This window comes from Cavia porcellus, unplaced genomic scaffold, assembly GCF_034190915.1.
Source record: "Cavia porcellus strain 051 isolate PalLab524CR breed Dunkin Hartley unplaced genomic scaffold, mCavPor4.1 scaffold_2, whole genome shotgun sequence".
Classification (NCBI taxonomy): domain Eukaryota; kingdom Metazoa; phylum Chordata; class Mammalia; order Rodentia; family Caviidae; genus Cavia; species Cavia porcellus.
This window is the reverse complement of record NW_026947485.1, coordinates 619801-645978: the sequence shown is the minus strand read 5'-3', so window position 1 is coordinate 645978 and position 26178 is coordinate 619801. Positions and strand designations below refer to the sequence as shown.

Sequence of the window (26178 nt, the reverse complement as noted above, 5' to 3'; positions counted from 1 at the left end):
TACCTGGGGCAAGTTTGTCGGGGATCACCCATGTGCCTTGCCAGTCATAAGCCGCTGGAAAATCTAGGATCTACACAGGTCACTGTTTACTAGAAACACCCAGGCACCTTAGGTCAGCAATGCCGGGAAAACTCCCTTTTTCTTAGCTCTAAACAATGTTTACACAAACTTGGTCAAATCCATCTTCAAACCTTTTTCAGCGTATCAGTCCTATGAACACTAGTAACCCATGGTAAGAAGATTCACAATTTCCCAGGTCATGCTAGAGTAGGAATGATACTTACTTCACAGGTGCTTTAGTGCACCCACATTCTCATCATGAACACAATGCTTCACGGGCATGAGAAGATGCCCCCCAGACCACCCCAATATTCAAAGTCCTGTGGCAGAAAAATCACCACATCACCTCCTGTGCCTGTCCTGGGGAGTCCCACACAGTGCTCTAGAGACCACAAAGTCCCCCAATGCCACACGCAGGCATCCCAGCTTACAGATACAGCCCCAGGAAGTTCTCCATGTCTCCTGCTCCATCCTAGGGACCTGCTGTGTCAGGCCCCACCTCCTGAGTACAGATGGAAGTCGAGGCTTTTTGCTGCCTTTTCAATTGTTTTAAGATTCCATCAAGCTTTCGGTCAAACTCTTCCTCCCAGTTCCAACAAGGATGGTGCTTTGAAGGCAAGGTTTGAAGTAAATAACCTAAGCACATGCTAATTCCCCCAAAACATTACTAAGTTTCTGAGATCAAGAGAAAATACCCTACTAAAATGAAAAGTTTATTGATTGCTCACCATTTTTAATAGAAAAGATGATTTAAGGTCTGTTGGGAAAATAAATAATGGGAAAAATAATTATACCTTAGAAAATTTTTCCAATCTTTTCCAAAATATAAACACAGACAAGACATAAATGAGATTCCAGACATGTGCCCACAGTGGCACTGCAGGGCACACCCACTAGAGGACAGGAGGCATGGAGGGCGCCCGCCCACCCACCCACAGCATGGGCCCGGCTCGCGGGTGGATAGTAAATCTCTTCCTGAGTGAAGTTCTCTGCGGTCAGACCCAGTTGCGTTCCTCGGTCTGGCAAGTCCTTGGAGTGCATGGTAAGGCCCCCGACCATTCTCCTCTCCCCTCAGCAGCGCAGCCAATGGGGATAGGTCCTCACCAGGGTCCTGCACAGCTGGGGAGCGGGGTTCTTGGGCCACACCTTTGAATCCCACAGCATGACTACTTCATATATTGGGGGATCGTGAGGATTTCAGCTGGACAGACTCAAAATGTTCTTGTTTTTCCTAAAGAAAAACAAATACAAAATCAATGTAATGGAATTCCAATAATATTTTAGGATCCCAATGGTCCACAAAGTCAGTTCACTTTAATCTATGCACCTGCCACTTATCATCAAGATTCTACATTTAATAAAGTGAGATGGCAGATATAAAGCAAGCAGCGTGCCTGCCCTGAAGGGCACTTTGATGTCCAAGAAATAAGACAGGCAATTCCAGAAGAGAAGCAGACACAATCCCTAGAGATAGGAGGAGACGTCGCCATGATGCCTGCAAAGAAAACTCCCTGCCACTTCCAAGGGCACAGCTGACCTTGGTGTGAAATCAGCGCCCTTGCCTTGCTGACTGTGGGGCTGAGCAGTCCTGAGATGAGGCAGGCCGAAGGGTGAAAGAGAGGACAGCGGGAAGAGGGAAGAGCCCACCAGTGTAACATGAGGTCTCCAGCCACGCTGAGGGCTCCAGCTCAGGTATCAGAAGTCACCTCAGATCATGCATCTGACACTTAATTAAAACATATCATTCTGCTGTTACAGAACACATTTAAAATATAACCCATTAAATAATTTTTCTTTGGTGGGAAAAACAAAATATGAAGTGGGATTTATCCCAACCTTTTAATTACTAAAATCAGATGCATTTTAAAGATTTCAGGAACGGGAATACAGGAGAGACCAGGATTATTTTTAAAGCAGTACAGTAAGAGCTGACCTGCTCTACGTGGAAACACATGCTGTCTGAAGTGCAGTACGTGGGAAAAACAGGGTGGACAGACGGGGTAGGGGTGCTGCTGCACTGGTGTTCACTTTGGTAGGGGATCCAAGCAGGCTGGGATCTCAGACAGCGTTCCCAAGGACAAGACAGCAGCACCAAGCTGGCCTGCAAGGGTGGGGGAGGAGGAAGGAAGGGAGAGGGGAGGAGGACGATAGGGAGAATGGAGAGGGAGAGGAGGGGAAGGAGGAGGACAGTGCCTCTGCATCTCTGGCACTCCCAGGATCGCCCCACAAGAACCTGACTGCAGTCTCGAGCTTATCAGCATTTAGCTGGCTTGAGAACAGCCCTTTAGCCTGAGCATCAGAGTACAACAGGCAGTGCCATGGAGCAGGTGGGGCTGCAGATCGGGAAAACGGGCGTCACAGAAGTCTGCCCTGTGTGCAAACGGCTCATGAGAGGAAGTGCTTCAGGGCATCAGACTCGACAGAGAGGAAACGTGAGATTTCAGATGCAACTCAGCATGTTCTGGGTGAAGGAAACACACACCGGCCAGGGTCCTCAGTCACATTCACAGTGCGACACTGAGAGACCTTTGTCCAGTCATAGTCTCACGCTGCAACTGTGGGCTCTGCCTGTGCTCCTGGTGCTGGGGGGTGGGGGGAAGGTACACATGTGTGTATGTGTGCACGTATGAGTGGGCATAATTAGCAAGGTACTGCTACTGATAAATGGGACCTCATAATGGCAGGAGCCACTCTTCATTTCTCAGCTCCCAAGACAGCAGCTATGCTCCAACCTGTGGTTTCAATCAGCACTCACAGAATGACAGGAAGGATCCCAGGGCAGAAGGGAAAACACTCAGCTGGAACCTGGGGATGAGGAGCACAATCCCTCCACAGTCCCACTGGACAGGCAGGCGAGCTGCCCAGGGCCTCAGTTTACCCACACATGGGCTAACGTGCCACATGGGAGGAATGCTCAGGGCCCCAGCCCGGAGCCAGCTCACTCCGGGAGCGCCCCTCATCTCACTGCTACCCCTGGACTTCACCCCTCTCGGGAGCTCAGGACCTCCTTCCTGTGGTTCTCACCTTTGGGGTGCACACCTGTGTGAGTGCATGTGAGCATGTGTGCGTGCATGCACAGTGTGATGTGTCTTCCTTCCCCACTATTCTAATTCCATATATTCCCCGCCTAATAGTGCATCTCATGGCAACTCAGAAATCATGTGGACTAAGCAAAAAAAAAAAAAAAAAATACAATTGAAAGTATTTTGAACATGGGAAAAGTCAACAAAAAATAGATAAAAGCTAGTTCCATATGACATGGCAGGTAAATTTACCACATTTTTGCTTTTTGAAATCATATGATAAACTGTCTAAAATGGAACATACGATAACACGTGCACAATGAAATTCCCAGAATCTTTATTCAGTCAACATTGGAAATACCAGATATCCACTAACAGAGTATGTTACCAATTCTGGTAGATTACCCAGACAACATAATATGCTTCTGAATAGAAAGGAAACTATTCATGATCAGCACAATGAGGTAGCCAATCTCAAACACATCTTTCAGGGTAAAAGAAAAATGACACACGACCCTCACTATGTGGCCATGACGACAAAGTGCTGGGACAGAGAGAGCTGAGCTGAGCTCAACACACCAGTACACAGCCCTGGGGCAGGACAGGCAGGGACCCTGACAGGACCTGGTGCCACTCGGACAGATGCATTTCCAAAACTGGCCACACTCAACGAGCCAAGTTGGTGTGGCCTCTGATCCTGGGTCCCCAAAGCTGAAATGGGTGATGTCAGCAACCATCACACCACTGCCACCACGACTCACAAGGTGGGACCAGCACCGTGAGGATGGTGCTTCCCAGGGACAGTCTGCAACAGTCCTTCACATAGCAGATTCCGTCTCTCTGCTCTAACCCTTCCTTCCGCCTTGCCTACTGCTTCCAGCAGGCAGCCAATTAGCTCTCCAGTCACTGAGAGGACTGATGACCAAAAAGAACGGTCTGTTGGCCAAGCGATACAGAGGGGCTCCCAAACACACCTCTGCAGGCTGCACACAGCTGTGGGGAAAGGGGTACCTAGGGGGACTGGAGTGGGTCAGAGCCAGCTGGTTAACCACGCAACCTGCACTGAATGAAGGACCCTGTTAGCCCAGCAAGACGTGGCACAGCTTCCACATGAGCTCTCAGCAGGATGTGAGTGACGGCCACTCCTCACGGAGAGGCGTGGGGCAAGTCCCGGACAGCAGGACCAGGAGGCCACACCCTCAGGCAGGGAGATGAGCAGCTCCACACAAGTGCTTCTACTTCGGGTGCCTGATGTATGCAGGCAAAGGCCCACCCTACTGGCAGAGGTGGCTGGAAGCCCCGCACCGATTTGTATAGCTGCCCAAAGTCCCTGGGGCGTGAGGACATATGCGGAGCTGAGTCTGCCCAGCAGCTGAGGGGACTCTGCACTGTGCCTGATGCTACCCTGCAGACACACGGGCCCCCCACACCAGCCATCCTACCACACATGGCCTTTGAGCTGGGACCCCTCCCAGGCTGTCAAAGGCTCTCGGGAAGCTGGGCCATGCTCTAGCAGTGCCCACAACCCTAAGGAAAACTGCACATAATGGCTTCCACATTAGTGATTTGTAGTGGGAAACTGGCAGCAGGGGTGATCTTGCCTAAGGCCTCCTTGAACTTTAGACTCACTCCCAATGCCACCCCCAGCTATGGCTCTCCCAGAACTGCTGCATCTCCCTTCTACAGGGCCTGGAGTCATGCTCGTCACTGGTCAGCAAGCCAGGAAGAGGCCCAACAGGCCTCGCCTCTTAAACACAGACAGCACACATTCAGAGTGGAGCTGGCAAGACCTCCATGGCCTCTCAGGCTCAAATCAGGAGTGTGTGTCCTTGGGGAAACAATCACCCTGACTCTCCTGTGCAAACCCTGTCAGCAGAGCCCTGAACATCACAGTTCCGCTTCATGCACACTCTGGACCCATTGAGCAGACACTGTCCACTGGCTGCTGGGATGTCCAAGTCCAGCCACAGTACACAAAAGTGAAACCCACAGGACTGCTCTGCTCTGCACACAGAAACCAAAGGGGCCTCAGAGACAGCATAGCCTTTGATAAGACAGTACATTTTCACCGCCTTTTGGGCTACTACATACAGCCCATCTGGTTTGTCTGCCTTGTAAAACTACAGACTTGCAATGTAAAATCACCCCTCTTTGGGGCCATGAGCCAGAAGCACACTTAGCTCCTGTTCAGAGCACATACGCTAATCACAGCCACCCACAGTGAGCACTGCCTTGTGAAATGACAACACAGAATCTAGCTGTTGCAGAGGCTGCTTGAGACTGATGGCCCCAGATGCTGCTGGGCTGTCCCAGCACCCACCCTGGACATGCACCCAACATCACAGCCCAGCCTCTGATGCAGGTTACCACAACAGATCAGACTCATGCTGAAGGATGGCCTGTCTTTCCTGAGAAGCTGAAAGCATCATGCCTTTGAATACCCCTTGGGTTCTTGAGGGGGCTGCACTCTGACCATGTCTGCCCTGGAAAAAATCTGCAGAGCGTCTGTAGTCTTATGGGTGATCTGAAGCCTGAAAAATACAGTGCTGATCACAAAGCCACTAGAAATGGCCAAGAGTAAAAGTGCTCCATGGACCTCCCGCCTGTCCTCCAGGCTTTTTCAGAAAACGACTCACAAGACTCCTAACTACTTCCCACACCCACTTCTGCTCCCCACTATTGAGGGAGGCAATTTGGTCCCTAAACATGGCTCTCCTCAGAGGGGAGTTATTATGGATTAAAAACTGGTGGTCAACTTAACACCAGCTGAATTAAATCAGTATAGTGCTGAGCGCAGATGCTTCACCTGAGGAAAGTTGCCAGCATAAATAGAAACATGGAGAAGAAGAGCTAGGCTTGTGTTTCTCTAAGTGTTACTGTTTTGAGCTATTAATTCTGGTGGAGGAGCTCATCATGACAAGCTTCCTCAGTATGAGTTTGACCATTTTAATCAGAGGAGCTTGGGATCTTGTTGGTGAGAGTGGCTGTGGTTCACTTTGGAGGAGTTCTGGTCCTTACATCCAACATTGCTTCCTGGCTCCGGAGAGGAAGACATGTGCTGTTTAATCTCCAGGACAAACTCATCACGCTGGCTTTTAGGCATGTATTCGACTGTTCTTATTATAGGAGGAGCTCGGAACCTCCATGTCGCTGAGGATGGCTGTGGTGCTTTCAGGACAGCCCTGGTCTTTGTTGTGAGTGTGACTTCTCGACTGCAGCATAGAACCCTCATGCCACCAGCACAGCTCCTTCACCCCGCTGGCACAGACTTTCTAGCTTCCACCACTAACTTTTGGGCCTTCCCAGCACGGATCCATAAAACAAACTGGCATTGAGTCCTTCTTGTGGGTTCTAGATCTCCAGATGGACTCATGGGAGGCATTGTCATGGGCTCTAGGTCTTCATCTGGACTCATGTGGGACACTGCTGTGGGAACCAGGCCCTTGGCTGAATATTCTGGGTCTTTAGTGTTGTGGACAGATTCCCTGCACTTTCTTGTGTTAACTCTGGGTGACCATCATAAAATAATATTATAAATTGTGTCCTGATTCTAACTGTTCTCCTCCCAATCCTTGTCTACAACAGGAGTCATCTCCTTTTGGCCTCCTCATGGGTGACACACCCACACATACACACACTCCACAAAGACCTTGTCTGAAAGTCTGGGATTCTGACTGACCATTCCTGGGCAAGAAATATCTCTATTTCCTCCAATAGCAACCTCCAGGCTGCCTTGAGTATAACCTCTAATGACAGCCATACACAGTTTAACCCCCACCCATCCCTCTGCCTGGCTGGCTGGTCACAATTCTGAATCAAAATCATGAAGACCACTTGTCAAGTACTACACTCACCATGTGCCCTTCTATGGACCAGTGGACAGAAGTAGGGCACACCAGGTCTCCATGCTGTTTAAAATGCTCCTGTCCCTCTGACACCTGTGCCTTTGGGAGAGCAGATCAAGGTCCCAATGGAGGGAGAGAAGGCAGTGACGTGACAGCTACAAGCACAAGACACCGGCAGTGAAGGAAACAGTGGTGCAGACAGGAGGGTGTGTGCATGGCAGCACCAGACACGGGGACGCATGAAGGAGGCATGCTGGCGGCTACTTGGCTGTCAGTCACCTTGTCACTTGTGCCCTGACAGAAATTCCTTTCACCTCACTGACTGCTGCATCTGCCTCACCCACAATGTGCCCTCTTCAGTTTGGCTGTGGCTCCTTTTGTGGCACTGACAAATCCACCAGAAGACAGCCCTGCACCTGCCCAGTCAACATTCCCATGCCCAGCTCCACACTCAACCTGGGGTGCAGACCCCACCCACTGGTGGTGTGGTCAAGCAGAGAAAGTTGAACTGACTCTCCTCAGGCAGTGTCCTCCCAGACAAAGGACAGACTTGATTCCTTGGGTGAATTAAAACTCTACATTCTCAGCCAGCCTGACACATGTCCCTGACACTGGTCCATACTTTCCTTCCAGAGTCCTCATGACCACCTCGAGGGAATCTGTCCTGTGGAGAGACCAGGCATTAACTTGCTTCACTCCTAACACACCTTTTGCACATGGATCATCTACTGAACTGCCATGAACCTAGAACAAAGGATGATGACCACTTAGCTCAGTATGTTGCTCACCAGGTCTTCCTACCGCAGCCCACAGAGACACAAATGGGAAACATGCTGGGTCTCTTAGGTTTTTAAAGATTTCTACCCCTTTCCCACCTGAATATTCTGGGGCGACATCTTGGTGCCAGGGCCAGGGTCTTGGGCCAAGCAGAAGCACAACAACTTAAAGAGAAAGTTCTCTGGTATTCAAAGGTAAGCCCACTATTGATGGCACTGGTTCAGCTACTGCTGTGCAACCCTGGAGGGCAGCTGACGTAAATAACGCAGACTGGCCTCATCATCCTGTTTGATGTTTCACGGATACTGGTTTTGTTTAAATTCTGTATGAAGCAAACTGAGCTGATTCCAGCCTCGACCAGCCATATTAATCACAGTGGTGGATGGCTTGCCATACTGCAGGGAAAATTCACCAGAAACCAATATGGCAGAGAATGAACTTTGGATATTGTGGAGATCATTCTCCATGGTTTTCTCCCAAACTCCCCTATTAAAAAACAAAATTAAATAACCATTACTAGAAGGGGAAGATAGTTTACTTATTTTATTCTTAAATAGTCTCCTATAATATATCTATGTGCCTAAGTTAGGAAAGCAAGAAGAAATGATGATTTTATACTGTCTATAAATGTAATCTCTGGCACATGTCCATCCTGCTGGAAATCACTTACCATGCATTTTCTTTCTTCTGCATAATTCTATTTTTAATCTTGAATGATAAGCTGGTAATTTACATCTTTTAGTTAATGGTGGAGAATTTCAAGAAAATGTTTAAAGTTTCACATTATGTTTGAGTACAATAGTGATTTCAAAGCCAAAATATGTGAATCTATCTGATGTGTTACCTCAAATATCTCAACAGTATATATAAGTTTTATTTTCTCCATGTAAAATAGTCTTGTTACAAAAGTATAGATTTATATGAGATCTCTGATTAATTACTTTGTTCCTTAAAGTGTCTTCAGGAAAATTCAAATACCACAAAAATGTATAACTTGAAAAACTTGTCTATTTTATGTAGTCCCTACTTTCAAAAAGCAGTTACTGTTAATATTTTGCAATGTAAATGCTAACATAAATACACATTTGATGGAGATCTGACAGTCTGTCTGCTGTTTCACTTTATTGTGGGCCCTCTGAAATGTCAGTACCACTGCTACTCCCCAGTCAGCAGCTCTGGCCACACACTATTCCATCACTTTGATATACGGAAATTTCCTATTTAACTTTGGATCAGGGTGCCTAAGTTTTTCTACTTTGTTAACCTATGGAAACACTGCTGCAGGGTGTACTCTGTATTTGCACCATGTGTTTCTAGACGTATTTCTGTTAGGCGGACATGACTGAAATATGAATGGTGCAGTTTAACAGGGACTGCATGCAAGCTCTTAGGTTAGCACAGCCCTGATTTGTAAATGTTTAGTAATCCAAGTTAAGACCCAGTTCTCACCTTTGTTGCTAAAGATTTGAGCTTTCCCAGGAGCGACTGTTTATTGGAATACATGATTTCCTCTTCATTGTCTTCCCCTTCCATGATGGCGCAGCTGTCAGCAGCCGGGAGTTCACCCTCTTTTGAGTTCGTCGTCATCACTAGCTTGGAATATTTGTACTCCAATCTAAGACGTAGTAAATAAAATAAAAACTAATACAGTGAGCACTTACATGAATAAGGCAACGCCAGCTCACTACATTGTCTTCTCCTAATGCAGTTGCTCTGCCATCCTAAAACCAATTCTGTGTTCCAAATTAGCAATCATCCAGATGTAAATACTTCCTACCATGTCAGAAAATCTGTTCCAGATGGTTAGTTTATTTTACAATGACTGAATTGTCCAATTATGAAAGACATTTGGAAAACAATGAAACATCTTCATGTCTGAAAGCATTTTCTTAATTTACGTGGATGCCCATCCACTATCACATTTTCTAAAGTTTAATTCATAAGGATGAACATGTTAAACAGTTAAGTACATTCATCCTTACTGGCTTCCTCCATCATTTACACCTTTAGACTTAACTTACCACCTCACATATTATAATCATACTAAATAGCAGAGTATTTATCTTCCAAAGCCACCAAAATGTAAATCATTACGAAAGCTTCAAACATGTAACAGGTCAGGGGTTAGACTTGATATTCAATCCCGAAATTTTAAAGAAGTGAAGATAAATAAATGTGCTATTTGTCTATACACTTAATCTATTTGTTTGCAAGTATCTGCCCACAAGAATTTGAAAAGAAAAAGTGGAGCATGAAGACATCTTGATGGTATAAAAAGAAAACCAGAGAATCCTCTCTTCCCATCTTAGTCATGCTGCCATCTATCTGGTAACCTTTTTCTTTTAATAAATGAATCTAAACTCAGTGACCTCTAATGTTCTATGATATCTCTATGATCAGAATAACAATCACTTCCTCTGCTTTCTTCTCAGAGGCCTTTCATATAATCCCTTCATTTGTCAGAGAATCTACTGGATAAAACAATTCAACTAAAATTTCATCAGTGAACCTCTGAGCCCTTATGTGATCATTTCAGCAAAGTTACTTACTTTTGATTCTTTTTCCAGAAGTAGCAAGTTAGGGCCACCAGCAAAACAGCAGTGAAAGCTCCCACACCAGCTCCCACTTTTAGCCAAAAGTCAATGGTTTCACAGGCCGACAGCTTTTTCTCAGGCAAAGAAATTCCTTTAATGCACCATTTAGGTTCATTCCACACGTACAAGGTCTCCTTTTAAAACAAGCAAATATAGCCACAGACAACATGAGAAATGAGACCCACAGTCAGTGGTGAACACCGAACAGGTCCTTGGGTCACTTCTCATGTAGAAGGAGAGTCTGCTAATCTTTGTCTCACAGTGGACGCTGCAGATTATGCAGCATTCCCTCAAGAGAAGCTCCAGAAAGAGAAGACAAAGGATCAGTAAGGAGAGTGTAAATGAAGTGCAGCACCAGAGAAGAGGCGGGTTTCACATCAGAGACGCTCACTGCAAACAGGGAGGCTGAATTAAAAGGACGCCGCCCAGACACGTCTCTGGGGGCTTTTTTCGTCAGATTTATGGATCCTGACTTCTTAGTCATGCTTTTGACTTGCTCAGGTTGGTTGCTACAATGCATCAGAATGGACTTCCTGGCTCCAACACACACTCATAGCCCAGCTCCTCCCTCCAGGAACAGAGTGACAGCCTCAGCCTCACAGCATGCAGGGACCTATGGTGGCCAGCAGGGATGTCAGGCACAAGGACAGACACATAGACCACCCACTTCTCCATGACAAATGGGGATGTGTGTGGGTCACACTGCCCACCCAGGTCCAGGCGCTCTCCCAAAGCAAGGGGCTCAGTTCCTTTAGGGCAGTGTCCCCAAGTAGCAAGGTAAAACTAACCAAGAAACAAGTCAGTGCAATAGGTCATAAACAGAAACCTTCACATCTCAACATATACAGCAACCAGTAGTAATCTGCCTAGTCAGTGGGAGTTAATGATATGGGGCGTTAATTTTTTTAGTTATGGTGCCTAATTAAGTTTTCTGACATATGACTGCTGCCATATAAACCCCTAAGAGAATAACCCCATAATGTTTAACTTTATGTCATACAGGCATTAATGTATTTTTGCAGTAAATTGTGAAGTGATGTGCAGGAGAATCTTACGTACTTTGAGGAAAAGTTTCAATAAAGTTCTGACTGACCATTTTAAGTATATAACAGCTGTAACATTTTCACTATGGTTAGAATAAATTTGATTTTTAAATGAGTCATGTTTTTGTAAGAATGAGATACAAAATGTGGAAGTGATAAAATTCAGCTGCTGAATCTCTAAGAGAAAATGATGACAATACAGCAAAAAATGTAAACCCCAGTCAGCAAAAGCCAACTTCACTTGAAGTGCAGTCTATCATGAAAAATGACTGTGCGCATTTATATGATTTGATCAGTTTTAAAGCCCATTGAAAATGGCAAGCCCTAACATCTAGAGATAGTCTGCTAAACCTGCTAAAAATTCAAAATTAAAAAGACGCTTATAATTCTAGAATGCTTATTTTTATAAGCTTTTCAAAATACTATAAAAGAATAAAAGTCTTTCTAGTGAAACTCTCCAGTCATCCTGTAACTATCAGTTAGAAAGCCTTATCCTTTCCTCTAACCACATAAGAAAACAAAAAACATCCAATATACAGCTGAAATATTTATCCTCCCAGCAGGCAGTGATATTTTTTTAATAAGATTAAGAAAATTTACTAGGGGCTGAGGATTTAGCTCAGCGGCATAAGCGCCTGCCTTGCAAGCAGGCAGTCATGGATTCAATCCCCGGTAACGATAAAAAGGAAAAAGACAAAAAAAAAAAAAATTAAAGAAAATTTACTGATAAGTTTAATACCTTTCTCTTAGTGACAACAGCAGCAAATCACTGCGTCTTTGCTGTGCGTGACCTCACATGCGATGCCACTCAGAACTGGGAGCAGAGTGCTGAGGTCCAGGCTGACAAGAGTGCTTTCGCACCTTGCCACACCAGCTCTGCGTGTGGGCAAGGAAAGGTGAGTAAGATGTCTCCACACCTGCTGCAGGCAGGCAGCGACTCACCTGCAGCCCTCGCTTGCAGGCGCCCTCAATGGCATGGAAGTCGAGCTCCGTGCACAGCGGGCAGGCCTCAGCGCTCTCCCACAGGAAGTAGAATGCACACCCATCACAGGTGCCCGCTGGGCATTTGCTGAAATGAACAGATAGACAACAGCATCTCTCAACAACACCACATGCCCGCTGAGCCATCCCGGGTGCAGGGTGACAGCTCAGGAAACACAGGAGAGGTCAGGAGAGACAGCACTCACTGTACAGCTCTCCTCAACTACGGACATCAGGAATAACACAGGCAAAAGCAAGTGGTGGGGGTGTGGAAACACGGGAACCTTGGACACCATGACACAGCGCCTCGCAGCCGCACGGCCTTCAAAAGCCTGGCAGTTGCCTGAATAACTACAGAATTGCTACAGACCCTGGCAAGGCTACCCCTAGGTAGATTCATGGAGATCTCTGCCGAATAAGCCATGACACTGTCCCCTCAGCCACCTCATTTACTGGACCTGGCACCGTGAAACTCCTGGCTCTTCCCGAAGCCACAACGACCATGAAAGGGGAACATTCTGCACCAAGTCAGGACATGCAGGCAGCTGCGACAGTGCAGCTAAAGATGTTTGGGAAAGAGGACTCCAGAGCTGCTGTAGAAAGTGGTAAGAACTATGGGGTAAGTCTGTTCCAAGTTAGGAGCAGGGTTTTGCAGGGCATGAATAGGAATATCTTTTACTGTAATAAAATTTTTATTGTAAACATTAACTTGTTGATTTTCTATTTTTTAAAAATTCTGTTTCATTTCTGTCCTTTTTGTTTTGTTTTTGAAATTAAAAATTAAAATTTAAAAAAATTAACCATGTTTTGATCACACTTCATATATACCCAAGAGAAATGAAAGCATATGTCCACAAAAATTGTGTACAAAAATGTTCATAACAGCATTACTCATAATGTCCAAAAGGTGGAGACCCAAATGTTCATATGAATAAATAAATAAATGCAATTTATCTGTTCAATGTAGTACTGCTTGGCCATCAAAAGACATACACCTGTAATCCCAGAACTTGGGAGGCTGAGGCAGGAGGATCATTCTAATTTCAAGACCAGCCTGGGCTACAAAATATGCTCAAGGTCAGCCTGAACTGTATAATGAAACCCTGTCACCAAATAATAATACACACAAAAAAGAAATACAACAGTGATATATGCAATACTTGCACAAACCTTGAAAACACTGTGCTAAAGGAAAAACAACAGTCACAAAATTCACACAGCATGTGGTGCTATTCACATTAAAATCCACCTCCAGGAAGCGGCAGACACAGAGTAAGTCAGGGGCTGCTCAGGGCCTGGTACAGACAGTGAGACCTAAAGAGTTCAGAGGGGTTTTCTTGAGCAGATGAAAAGGTTCTAAAACTGGCTGTGGTGATGGTCCTGTACATCTATGAATAATATAAACACCACTGGATCACAGCCTTTAAATGGGTAAACTGTGTGATGTGCTAATTCTACCTCTACAGAGCTGGTTTAAGTGTGAGAGAGACAGACACAGACAACGTGAGACCTTGGCAAGTTTCCTGGCGGAAGTTGTGCATGGCTGAGTCCAGAACGCCCAGGACGGGTCAGCCAGATGGACAGACAGACAGACAGAGGCAGCACGAGAACTGTACCCTGCCACAGGGAGGCCAGGAGAGCAGAGGGCAGAGAGATATAGGGGCTGGCTTCTGTGGACCTTCCAGGGGAAGTGGTGGGGGAGCAGTCAGGACCCAGAGAGGGGCCAGGGCAGGGCTGCCAGGGCTGCAGGCACTGAGGGTACAGGCCTGGGAAGCAAACGAAATCCAGGACTCCGGAGCTCTGAAGAGTCAGGAAATGTGTCCCATGACATCCCAGCAAAGCAACCCATGTCGCAGTTCAAACAGCCCAGAGCACAGGCAGCGGAGGCCATCACCCTGCAGACCTGGTGGGCACAGAGTACAGGTCTCCCGACCACCAGGGAGCGAGGGCAGACTTGAAATGCAGGTGCTTAAAGAGGTCTGCGTAGGGGCTGGGGATTTAGCTCAGTGGCATAAGCGCCTGCCTTACAAGCAGGCAGTTGTGAGTTCAATCCCTGGTACCGATAAAAAGGAAAAAAGACCAAAAAAAAGACTGATTGATTAATCTTTGGGGCTGGAGGTTTAGCTCAGCAGCATAAGCGCCTGCCTTGCAAGCAGATAGTCGTGAGTTCGATCCCCGGTACCGATAAAAAATGAAAAAGACAAAAAAAAAAAAATTAAAAAAAAAAAGAGGTCTGCATGTGTTTAATTACCTGCAGACTCAGGACATGCTGCACTGACTTCACCCACCTTCCGCTCAATGCAGGAACGAGAGCAGCAGTGCAGCCTTGCAGTGGCTTCTCCCACAACACATCACTGACTGCACTGCAGTTTTAGGTTCTGCATTACAGTAATGCATACAGGAGGTACGCAAACAAAAGCAAAGTCATCAGGTTGGAGTTTCCTTTGTCCTGAATATTGCAATGTACATAACATAATGCAGTTGCTCATTTAGCAACCTTCATAGCATGCCCTGGCTGTGAACCAGGTTTAGTCTAGAACTAAGAACAAGGCACATGGTGTCTCTTTGGAAAAATGGTTTAACTTTTATGTTTCTATTTATCTTCTGTAAAAAGAGAATAATGAATATACTCCAGACTAAGAAACAAGCAGAAGCTTAACACTAGTGAAGTGAGAACAGCCAGTAAGAACCATGTCACATACATTACCCCTACTCCCCACTGTCTGCATTGGGAGAGCAGTTCACAGCTGTGCTTCAACTGAGAAGAAGAGCATAGCCCTTCAGGAAAGTCCTCAAAAACGGAATTGCTATTTTCACAAAAATGAAAAAATACATCTTTTAAAATAGTTACTTTTCTGATCAAGTTGGAAAAATTATTAACATGCTCTCTAGCTCCAATAGTTCCTCCACAAATTATTTCCAGTTTTATCTTCCCAATACAGAGAAGCTATAGAGATGGGGGAAACAAACTCCGGCGGGGGCTGCTGCACAGTGGTAAGGACTCAGCACCTGGGGCCCAGGATCAAAGCCCCAGCGTCAGGTGAATCTGCACCCATTCTCATTCTCCCATTCTTATTCTCTCTCTCTCCCTCCCTCCCTAGAAAAAAATAATTTGAGAAAAAATAATTAAATATTTTTAAAAGAAAAAATTAGTCAAAATTTCTATAACCCTCAGAGATAACAGGTATGTTGCAGTTCTACTTGGACTTAGAAACATGGTTTCCACAGATGTCTCAACCCTCCTCCTGTCCTCTGCTACATTTGTTATTTGCTAAACTCAGTATCCTCTCTACTTCCTTCAGAGGTTAGAATGAATACAATGAGAGAATAATTTTGCAAAGTTTAAGGCTTTGCAAAAATATAAGACTATTAACAATGCACATCATTCCCTAAAGAATGGAAACAATTTCAGAAACTGCCACCAAGAACCAAGAGGCTGATGAGATACGATGGGCCTGCTGTCACCGATATCAAACCCCACAGTTACTCAGTGCCCATCCTGGGCAGACCCCATCTCCTAAAGGTATTCCTGGGCTAACAGGAGTTTAGTTTAGGACCAATTCCTCAGTTCTCTAAGCCCAGTACATCATGTAGAATGCACAATATCCATGTAGGACCCTCTGCTCTACACCAAAGGGGGCGGCCTGAATCAAGCCTTCTCTGCAAAATGACACGCACACACAAAACAGTAAATTTCAGCAGTGTTCATTTACAGAATTAAAAGGAAAAAGCATAAAAGATTTTAAAGGCAACAAGTGGCAAACTAGACAGACACTTTCCTGCCAAACATCTGAAACACTGCTCCTTTCAATTATCTGCAGCACCAACACACCCCTTCCACCACCATCCAGCCTCCTAAAGCTGGATGAGACGTGCGGAGTGTGTGGTGCCTTCCTCACTCAGGCTAAAGACAGCCCACGGCCAAGGCTGAGCACATGGCAGCTGGTCCTGTAAGAGTCCCACAAGTGCTGTGTGACCTGGGGAGACCTGTGCCAGGGCGGCCACATGGACCCTGAATTCGCTTTCACCATAAACAAGGGTCAGGCTTCCTGGCTTCCTCACCTGGCTTCTGCCACTGCCGTATTTAAACACAATCACTGGCGACCTCTCAGAATTAAGGCACATCTTTGTTTAGAAAGACAGGTCTTGGCCTCTAAACTGAGATACATCTTTTGGGGGACATCCAGACCGAGCAACTGTACAGAGTAATCTGTCAAATAAACTCTTTCCTGTAGCAGGATCTGCTTGGCTCACCTGATGAAGTCACAGAGAAGAACCCTCTCTCACCACCTCCTACTTAGCCTGGTCTTGTTCAGCTCCCAAGGCAGTGCCGATTTGCTCAGATTCCAAGTTCAAATTTCCCTGCAGTGTCAGGACCTCCCTGACCTTCCAACATGTTCTCAGGGCAAAGGTCAGGCCATGTCCCTGGAACACCTTTGGCCTAGTGAGGATGCTGTTGTTGGGAGCTTCTCCCAGCGCAGAGTCTGAGAAAGGTGACAGGATGCCTGGCAGTGTGCCGGGACTGTAGCCTGGTGGTGTGGGTGGTGTGGGCTGCCTCTCAGCTGCAGCCAGTGAGGCCTCCCAACCTCTACCTCACAGGAACCTCAGGCTTTCCCAGCTGAGACTGCCTGCTCATGGGCAGAGGAGTCTCTCCTGAGGGTGTAGAAAACACCTGCCAGGCTGCTGTGGGCCGAGATTGGAAAGTACCATCGCCTGTGACTTCCCTCATCCACACAGGCTGTACGGTTCGGTGTCTAGCACGGCACTCCGGACTGAGACCTGGTGCAGAGAGCCAGCATCCAGGGTAGGCCCACTGTGTCCTCACGTGGGAAGGCTCTACCTCCCATCAGAGGTGGCTCAGCCTGACAACCTGTTCGCCTCTCACACACATGCCTCCTAAGACCCGTAGTTCAGCTTAGTGTCAAAGGAGGCTATTTCAGCCTTGAAGTTGGGGGAACACAAATATTCAGACTCCAGCACACTGAGTCTGAACACAAGATTTCCCTTTGCCTATAGGGAAATCCTTTTGCTCTTATATCAAGGAATACAAAAATATACCAATCTCCTATGAAATCTTTCCTTTTTGAAGAGTCTGTCTTGGGTTAATTATCCAACATCAGCATCTAATCAGAATCTGGACAGAGTAAATTAACTTATATTCCCTGGTTTCTTCTGTTAATACATTCTGTGTCTTTCTTGTGGAAAGACTTAATCACTCTTCTTTCAAAGCTGATCTTAAGATTTTGCTTGTCATTGTCCAGATCGCACAGTCGCAGCCAGTCTACCTTAGTTTTTCCACTCCTTACCTTCCAGTTCTTTTCCTGTACACTCCTGATGCTTTCATAGAACTCCCTACACTTTAGTCTTCTAAGGACATATCTGGTTTTAATCTTTGAGTTCTAACACCATCTTAATTTACCTCGTACAGATTTCAATATCTATTATCTGTATTCAGAGGGAAGAAGAAAATAAAGGGCTCGTGGGATCATCTTTCTCTGGCTCTCACTAACATAAAGTGCACAGACTTTCTGGTTTTCACACTCTTTCCCCACTGACCAAACCAACTACTGCGTTACTGTCTAATGACCCTGATGGAATGAATAACGTAGAACCCATGGAGCGCCACGACCCTGCACACTACCAGGACAGAACAGGGAAGCATCCCTTTCACCATAGGATGATATCCCAGGGCCACACTAATGAAGATGGGTCTGGATTCTGAAAGGTTTTGGCCAAACAACTTTAGATTGATTTATTTATGTAATCATGGTCAAAAATTGGAAGGCAAAGAGAGACATGAAGACATTTTTACTCCAGTGTGTAGTATTAACAAAGGCAATGATTCATTTACCAGGGAGATGCAGGTTGCAGAGTTACCCTTGGGGAGGAGGGAAGGACGGTAGATAGGTTGCTTCTGATTATTTCAGGGCAAGCTTCGGTTTCTGGTGTGTGGCTCCCTGAGCTCCCCCTGGTGTCCTGATGGGAAACTGACTCAGGAGAAAACTGAAGGTGGCCACATTGTGACAGAGGAGAAGCCACTCCACGAAGCAGGAGACACACTTCAGTGTGCATCACAACTGCATACAGAGCACTGCTGTGATCTAGGTGAAGACAGTCAGCCTGTAGGCCACAATAGTTTACACTAGGGTTTCACAACTAAGATGCAACACACAGCTGGAAAATACAACTCAGGAAAACAAGCCATATTTACAGAATGTCCTGTAAGACAAATGACTCAGATTTCACTATGCACCCAAATTGCCTTGTGTATTTAAAACTAGCTTTATGCTTAACACTGACATTCCAAAAGTTTTAGAAATCAAATTTTAAATAGATGCCCTTAGGTTTCTGAGAAACTCAGGATTTTGAGAAACTCTGCAAAGACAGTTAAAGTACCCAAGGGGCAAAGACTGCCGGAGGTCAGGGGAGGAACCAGTCTCCTCACGGCAGCAGTGGGTGTCAGATGCTGTCATTAGCACTGTGGGACTGTTTCCCTCATGACAGTAAAACATTAAGATGCATCTTGAGGGCAGACAGAGCCACTGTGTGTATTTCTAAAGGCCAGACCCAGTCCTTGGAAACATCATCAGCGTGAGCTAGAGCTGCCCAGGTAGACTCCCAGGAGGGATATCCATGGGGCTGGGGTCCGGAAACAATGTCTGCAGCAGCACAGCACCAGTAGGAGCATGCAAACGTAGGGTCACACCATGGGCCTTTGTGCCTAGGGCCCTAAACCCCTCTTCACACAAAGTGTGGCTGCCCAGACTCCAGGGGAGCCTAGAGAGGGGCCACGAAGGTGCTGACGCAGGACTCCTGTCTACTGCCTTCACTGCTACTCCTCTCATCACGGCTTTGTCTTAGGAATAACTAACTCTTAGTCTATGGCAAACAGAGAGATGGAGCTGGTGATAAAAAAAATGCTAGCATACCTGTGTATCTAAAAATCAACCCCAAATACTATGCTACCACTATGGTTATTTTCAGGATACCAATGATTTCCAATCCTGATGTGATACATCTTAAAATGCCTCAAGAGTTGTTGTGAAATTATCAAAAACACATTAAATCAATCATCTGCTTTTTAAGAACATATGCCTTTACACTTTGATGAAGAAAAATCTGCCAATCAGACTGTGATCCAATGTGCCTTAATCCTAACAAGATTAAAAATAATTTATATATTGAGCAAAAGTAACTGAAAAATAAAAATCGAGAGATATGTCCCTGTATCTCATGCCATCAAAGCAATCATTACCACAGCTAGCGGTTTTCTGAGTCTAGGAAATCAGCCATGGCTCCACAGTCTCCCTCTCAGAGTGCTGTGTTTGTCACACACCACACCAGAAGTGGAGAGCTGGTCAGCTGCATGCCCTCTGCAGGTCAGACTCACCTTGATGGTTTGGCTACCACTGATCATGGTCATGAAGAGTTGGAAACATATCCTACAAGTTACCACGGCCTTCCAGATAGGAACTGAGACCCAGAAGTTGGGCTGCTTCATCCACATCACCCAGCTACATAATTAACTGGGGGTTTTTTGTTTTGTTTTTTGTCTTTTTCTTTTTTATCGGTACCGGGGATTGAACTCACAATCACACACTTACAAGGCAGGTGCTTATGCCGCTGAGCTAAATCCCCAGCCCCTATAGTTAACTGTTGATCTCACCCATAAATCAGTAGAGCTCTAATCCAGCTCTCCAAGAAATGGAGGCTAAAAAGAATAAATAAGGGACATGAACAGTGCCCAAATAACTTTCAAGGGAATTAGTCACTCAAAGATGCATCAGTACAAAGGCCATGAGTGCTGAGATTGAGCAACAGCTGTGTCTAATCAGCACACAGTACATCCTACCACAAAAACCCGCAAATCCCTGTTCTCCTTCTGCTTTGTCTCCATAAAGAATGTGCCTTAAAATAGGGAGCGTCTAGTGAGTTTTGCTTCTAAAACTAAACACAAATGTGGAATGGCCACAGAATACCTAGGGACTGAGATCACGCCCACTCCAGCTTTCACAGGATTACACCTCATTTTCACAGCAGTGGATCGGCCATCGGAACAAGACGGTGTAGTTGTGGAAGATCTGGAGGGTAAATAGCATTTTAAAAAACAGATACAATACAGATTACAAGACAAAAGTGTGTGTATAACATCTGCCATACTCTGTGAACAAAAGAAAAACAAAAAGTTAATTTAATTTAAAACTTCAATGCAAATTCATTTCCTTCCAGCCTCTGGAAGGCTGACCATTTTCTTAGGTAACATTGTAAGGTAAGATATTTATAAGATAAAGCTGCCATAATTTTAATCAAAATTATAATCAAAATATTTTAAAGGTGAAAGGGGTCTATTTCCTAAGTCATAAATGAGCTAGCAGCTCACCTATTTATTTAGGCTGATGTTTTTATGTGAATTAGAAGTAACTACTATTTATGCAATGAATATAGTCTTTATTGCTTCATTTAAAGGAATATATTTTACCTATATATCCATACATGTATCTACACTTTAGAGAATTACATAAGTTTTGGGAGTAATAAAATACACACAATGTATATGAGTTCCTTTCCACTAAACACTAGCTAATCCAAGAAAACAGCATCTTCACTTACTTATAAAAGAAGTGCACGTCAGGTACTTGGCTTGGTGAAACAGGGAACATATCTTCTTTTATATTAATGTTTTGCAATGTGGATTCAACTGTCACTCCTAGATGGCATTAAAAAAGAAACTATTAAGAACATAACAATGTTTAGTCCCTGCATATTATAACAGAAAATAGTTCTACTTTGATGACTGTCATTTCATCAGAAATACTGTATTAAAGCAATGCATTCCTGGTTTTAAAATAAAGATCTTTCCAAAGCCTTCAGAATAAAAATATTCTTCTGAGCCTTGTAATTAGCTGAAGTCATGTTACTTCCCTGGGTCTTAGTCCTAGGGCCTTAGTCCATCTGTAAAATGAATGCAGTGATACAAGTGATTTCTAAAATCCCTTCCAGTTCTAATAATTCAAAACTCTACTACTGAAATTATCATCCTCCGGTGGGTTTTGTCAAATCAGCTGAGCTACTGTGCTCATGCAGCTTTTTGCTCAGTGCCTACATACAGTGGTTATAGCTACTTGAGAGGCTAAAAAGCAGAGGATGGCCACAGCGAGACTCCACATATCCTAATAAATTTTAGCAAATAACTTTAAAATCTACTTCATCTAATAAGCAAAAAGACAGGATTTCCTTCCTCTCTCTTAATAGATGAAGTGATAGAACCGATTCCAGAAATGGCAGCAGCACCACACTCTGGAGTTGGGCCCTTACTGCAAGTTAGGAAGCTGTCCGTGGTGCTGATATCTGAAGTGACATTCCCCACCCTCCTCACATCCTTGGTTCTCCAACCTGACTGTACACCTGAATCGCCTGCAAAGCTTGTTAAAATTCCCAGTCCTCACCAGAGAAGTTCCAGTAAACTCAGACCCTAAGAATCCTGGGTTCACAAACCTACATCCTTCTTAAATTTTCCTATCTCATCTAGAACCTTACAGACAGGAGGTGGACAAGCACCTCACCTTTGCTGCTAGCTCATTTATGACCTAGGAAAAGGCTATGAAAACTGATGGCATAAACTATGATTCAGAGTTAGATTGTTTTTGCTCATTGTTCTTACATTTTTGTTCCTGTTCTTTCCCTTTTATCATTAGCTTGGCTCTTTATCTGACCAAAGGCATATAGCCTCATAAAATGTCACATCACTTACAAGTCTGCATCATAAGTTTAGGATCTTCTTGCATTTTGTGAGATGATCAACAGACCCCCTTGGTGGGGTTTTTTCAGCATTTTACAAAGTGATTCAGAATTACCTGTGGACCTTAGCCATCTGTGGCAAACACTAATGCAATGGTAAGTTATGGTGATGATAATTTATCTCCCAAAATGCATGTATTTCTTAGCCAAAGGAAGCTTACCTAAGAATGTATCAGCCAAGATGATGGACTGGGAAGACAAGGCTGCTCGGAAACCCTTGCTCTCAGAAGGAATGATTGTTGACTGGCATACAAATGCTCCTACCAGATTCACATAATCATCTGAGCCCACCACCGTTTCCTTCAGTGTGAAGTCTGAGATGTTGTTGGTGCAAAAAGCCATCTTCTTCCCCTGAGAAGCAAAGTCATGAGCAGGAGGTTTTCTTCAAAGTCTATCTCTAAATGGAGCCTCAGCCCATGACCATAATTCATTGCTCACCACAGAGACACCACTTTAACTGATCTGGGGTAAAACACAGGCATTCCATATTTTTAAAAACCTCTTGTGGGAACTCCAATGTCCAGCCAGGACTGAGAGCCACTGCAGAACATAGCTGCCCTGTTCCTCACACTGTGAGTACCACTGGTGTTGAATGGAAGCCACATAACTCAAAGGAAGAACAGCCAGTGATGAATACTCAATCCCTACAACAAGCATGCAAAGAGACCAGTAAATACTAGTGCAGACTTCCAGACAAGAATAGAGTCTGCTCTCTGCCCTCCTTCATAGGCCCAAGTGTAGCAGAAAGGCGTGGTGAGGCTGAAGAAGGAAACCAGTGGACATATGATAGCCAGACACGGCGCAGCAGAGCTCCCTCCTTTGATGATACTCAGGAACTAGAGACCTATAGGAAAGCCAGCGACACGGTAGCAACATCATGTGCGGGAGTGCACATGATGGTCAGGCAGTACTGGTGGCGCGAGAAGTCTAAAGCAACAGTAACAACATGAGCCAGCAAGTTCTAGGTGAGGTGAACCAGCCTTGTGCTTAGGGATAGAGACGCGTGGAATAGAGACAGCTGGGCAGGGCCGCCCCCTTTCCTTTACTTTCTGCTTCTTTTTCTCCTTTTCAAATGGCTAGGGAGAACTTCCACCACATAAAACTAGTCCCATTCTCCAAATTCAGAGACAAACATTAGACCTACACCCAGGACAAATCCACCCGCAATCTTAGCTAGAGTACACATTCTGGGATCAAACTTGGACCAACCACAAAACTGTAGACTCAAGAGGAATCTCACTATTCTTACTTTCCTCTGTCTGATGGGCTTTCCTCTTGGTAGTCAGCTGAGATAGTGTGGTTTGTTTTGTTTTTTGTTGTTGTTCATGGTGGTGGTTTTTAGGTCTTCCCTCTTTTCTCTCTGTTGTTTTGCCCTGTTTTGTTTTTCTTTCTGTGTGGTTTTTTTCTCATGTGTTCTTTTCATTTCCTGTTTTTTCTTTTTCCTTTCTTCCTCTTTTCTACCTTCCTTTCTCTCTCATTCACAATTTATAGCTCTAAACTTTCTCTTTGCATTATTCTGCTTATCCCGTTCCTCTCTTGTCAACTATCTTGCTTGATTTTATGAGACGTCCATGTGAGTAAGCACTGTCTCTTCTCTTTCTGATTCACTTTAGCATTCCTAGGCTTTCTCTTCCAGGTCCTTTCTTGCATCCTACAATTACCCAAAACCTGGGTGATCATCCTGTGCACACCAAACCTGCTCCTACTGTATTTCACCTCGTCCCCCCTTCACCCCACAACAGGGTAAAATCACTCTACAAAGTGGAAAAATGTTGCATTAAGTTCCTGATATAAGCTGGATGATATTATATAACTAAAAAACTTGCACCTACAGTCAAAGAAATCAGGCTAATATCTACCACTGTTTGTCAGTGGGAGGCTGTGCTTGAATCTATCATTAACTGGTGAATATATTGCTAACTTCACACAGAACGCCATATCTGTGATAAACTGTTTTTCTCCCCTGTGTGACAATACTGCAATTATAAGGAGTCCTGGCCATCATTACAGTCCTATCAGGAATGAACCTTGAGTCAAACTGATAGCAACTCCACATTCTTAATACATTGGGAAGGCAGGTTCTTGGGATAAACAGAAATACCAAGAACCACTATGTCTACAGACAACCTGAGGTACAGATATCTTCTAGGAAAACCTAGGCACCAAAATAAAACTACCTAACATAATAAATCTACAAGCATAAACACATAAAACAAAAGAAAATAAAAACTATAAAGTGACAAGATACAACCCCCAACCCCCAAATGTCCAGCCCACCCAGTACAAGTCCAGAGTGTAAAAACTTAAGAGAAAATCAGAAGTCAACCACTCAAACTCTCTGAAAGCAACATAAGTGAAAAAACAAATGGATAAGGCCATAGAAAAAATAATACCTAAGGTTCAAACAGAAATGACAATCAAAATGAAAGACAGTAAAGCACATACAGATAAAAAAATACAGGAGTCTAGGAAAATGATGGAAAATATGAATGCCCCAAATAGACAAGAAATGAGATCAATGAAACAGATCCAAATAGAAATCCAGGAGAGTAAACTCCACTGAAAGGGGCTGGGGATTTAGCTCAGCGGCATAAGCGCCTGCCTTGCAAGCAGGCAGTTGTGAGTTCGATCCCCGGTACTGATAAAAAGACAAAAAAAAAAAAAAAAAAAAAGAATTTGGACTCTAAACTCCACTGAAAGTATACACAACAGAATGCATGAAGGTAAGGACAGAATATCAGATGTAGAAGGCAGGAATGTGACCAGCAATCAGGAAAAGAAAGATATCTTAAACACAGCAAGGGACCACAGAACAATCAATCCAGTAGCTACAAGCTGAAGCAAAGAACATCAGATGGACTAGAGTCAGTGAGAAAGCAAGAGACAGCGCAAAAGTTATTAAAAACCTCTTCACAGAAATACTGGCAGAAAAAATCCCAAACATGGATAAAGAATTTGACATACAAATAAATGAAGCATATATAACTTCAAATAGCCATGACCAAACTATATCTACACCAAAGCATACGATAAGATTCCACGCCAGGGGTTTGGCTCAGCAGCACAAGCACCTGCCTGGTAAGGGTGAGTTCATGAGTTCAATACTTGGTACCAGAAAAATAAAGTTCACCTTTAAAAAAATTCCAGAAATTCAACACAAGAATAAAATATTAAAAGCAGCTAAAGAAACAAATTGCCTATAAAGGAAAGCCCATTAGACTTCTCAACACAAACCCTCAAATAAGGTAAGCCTGGGGTGAGGCCTAAAAGCAAACAATCTTCAACTCAGACTGAGGTATCCTGAAAAACTATCTTTCAAAATCAACAGAGAAATAAGATCCTTCCATGACAAAAAATAACAGAAGAAATTTATGACAATCAAGGCAGTACCACAAAATGCTCTGAGGTATACACAAGAAAGAGATAACAAAGAACACAAACACATGACCACCAACAGAAAGAAGTTGCAAGAAAAGCATTAAACAGAGGACAAAGACAGGGAACCAGCATGAAAATAATATGAAAAAGATAAGACAATACATACCAGTTTAACCATCAGTGTGAATGTCTCAACTCATCAATCAACCAAAGAAACAAATTGGCAGAACACATTAAGACAAGACCCAGCAACATTCTGTATTCAAGGAGCACATTTAACTCAAAAAGAAATTCATAGACTAAAGTCCAAGGACAGAAAACAATTTTCCATGCCACAAAAACCCAGAAAAAAGCAGGGGTAGCTATTCTATTTGCATGCAATGTAAACTTTAAGCCAAAGCTGATCAAAAGAGACAAGAAAGGTCACTACTTAATTGTTAAGGGAAAACTACAGAAGAAGAGATAACAATCATAAATATATAGGCACCAAACACTAGTGCACCTGTCATAGTTTATGTTGGTGGCTCCCAAGCCTCATGCCTTTGCATTACGCATTTGAAATTGGTTCATTGTCTATCACTTGGATTGAGGGAGTGAGTGCTATGCCGGCCTGCAGGTGGAGCCAGGATGTGATATAATAGCAGGAAAAAGGCGTATCTTGCTCTCTTGCAGGTTTCCA

The 26178-nt window shown here is 44.5% G+C and overlaps 1 protein-coding gene across 6 annotated transcripts in view; it reads right to left on the bottom strand.

The window, feature by feature from the left end:
* Window positions 1-752: 752 nt before the first annotated feature.
* Window positions 753-26178, bottom strand: part of Elapor2 (endosome-lysosome associated apoptosis and autophagy regulator family member 2) — a 117236-nt gene continuing 91810 nt past the window's right edge. For all 6 annotated transcript variants that reach the window (XM_003469790.5, XM_063237268.1, XM_063237275.1 and 3 more), the window contains 7 exons: window positions 22283-22472; window positions 20934-21030; window positions 20303-20404; window positions 12285-12411; window positions 10255-10433; window positions 9155-9320; window positions 753-1291 (listed from right to left, as the gene is read on the bottom strand). In XM_003469790.5, coding sequence (XP_003469838.3) covers window positions 1232-1291; window positions 9155-9320; window positions 10255-10433; window positions 12285-12411; window positions 20303-20404; window positions 20934-21030; window positions 22283-22472 — 921 coding nt within the window. In that variant the 3' untranslated portion in view covers window positions 753-1231. The remainder of the gene's footprint in view (window positions 1292-9154; window positions 9321-10254; window positions 10434-12284; window positions 12412-20302; window positions 20405-20933; window positions 21031-22282; window positions 22473-26178) is intronic.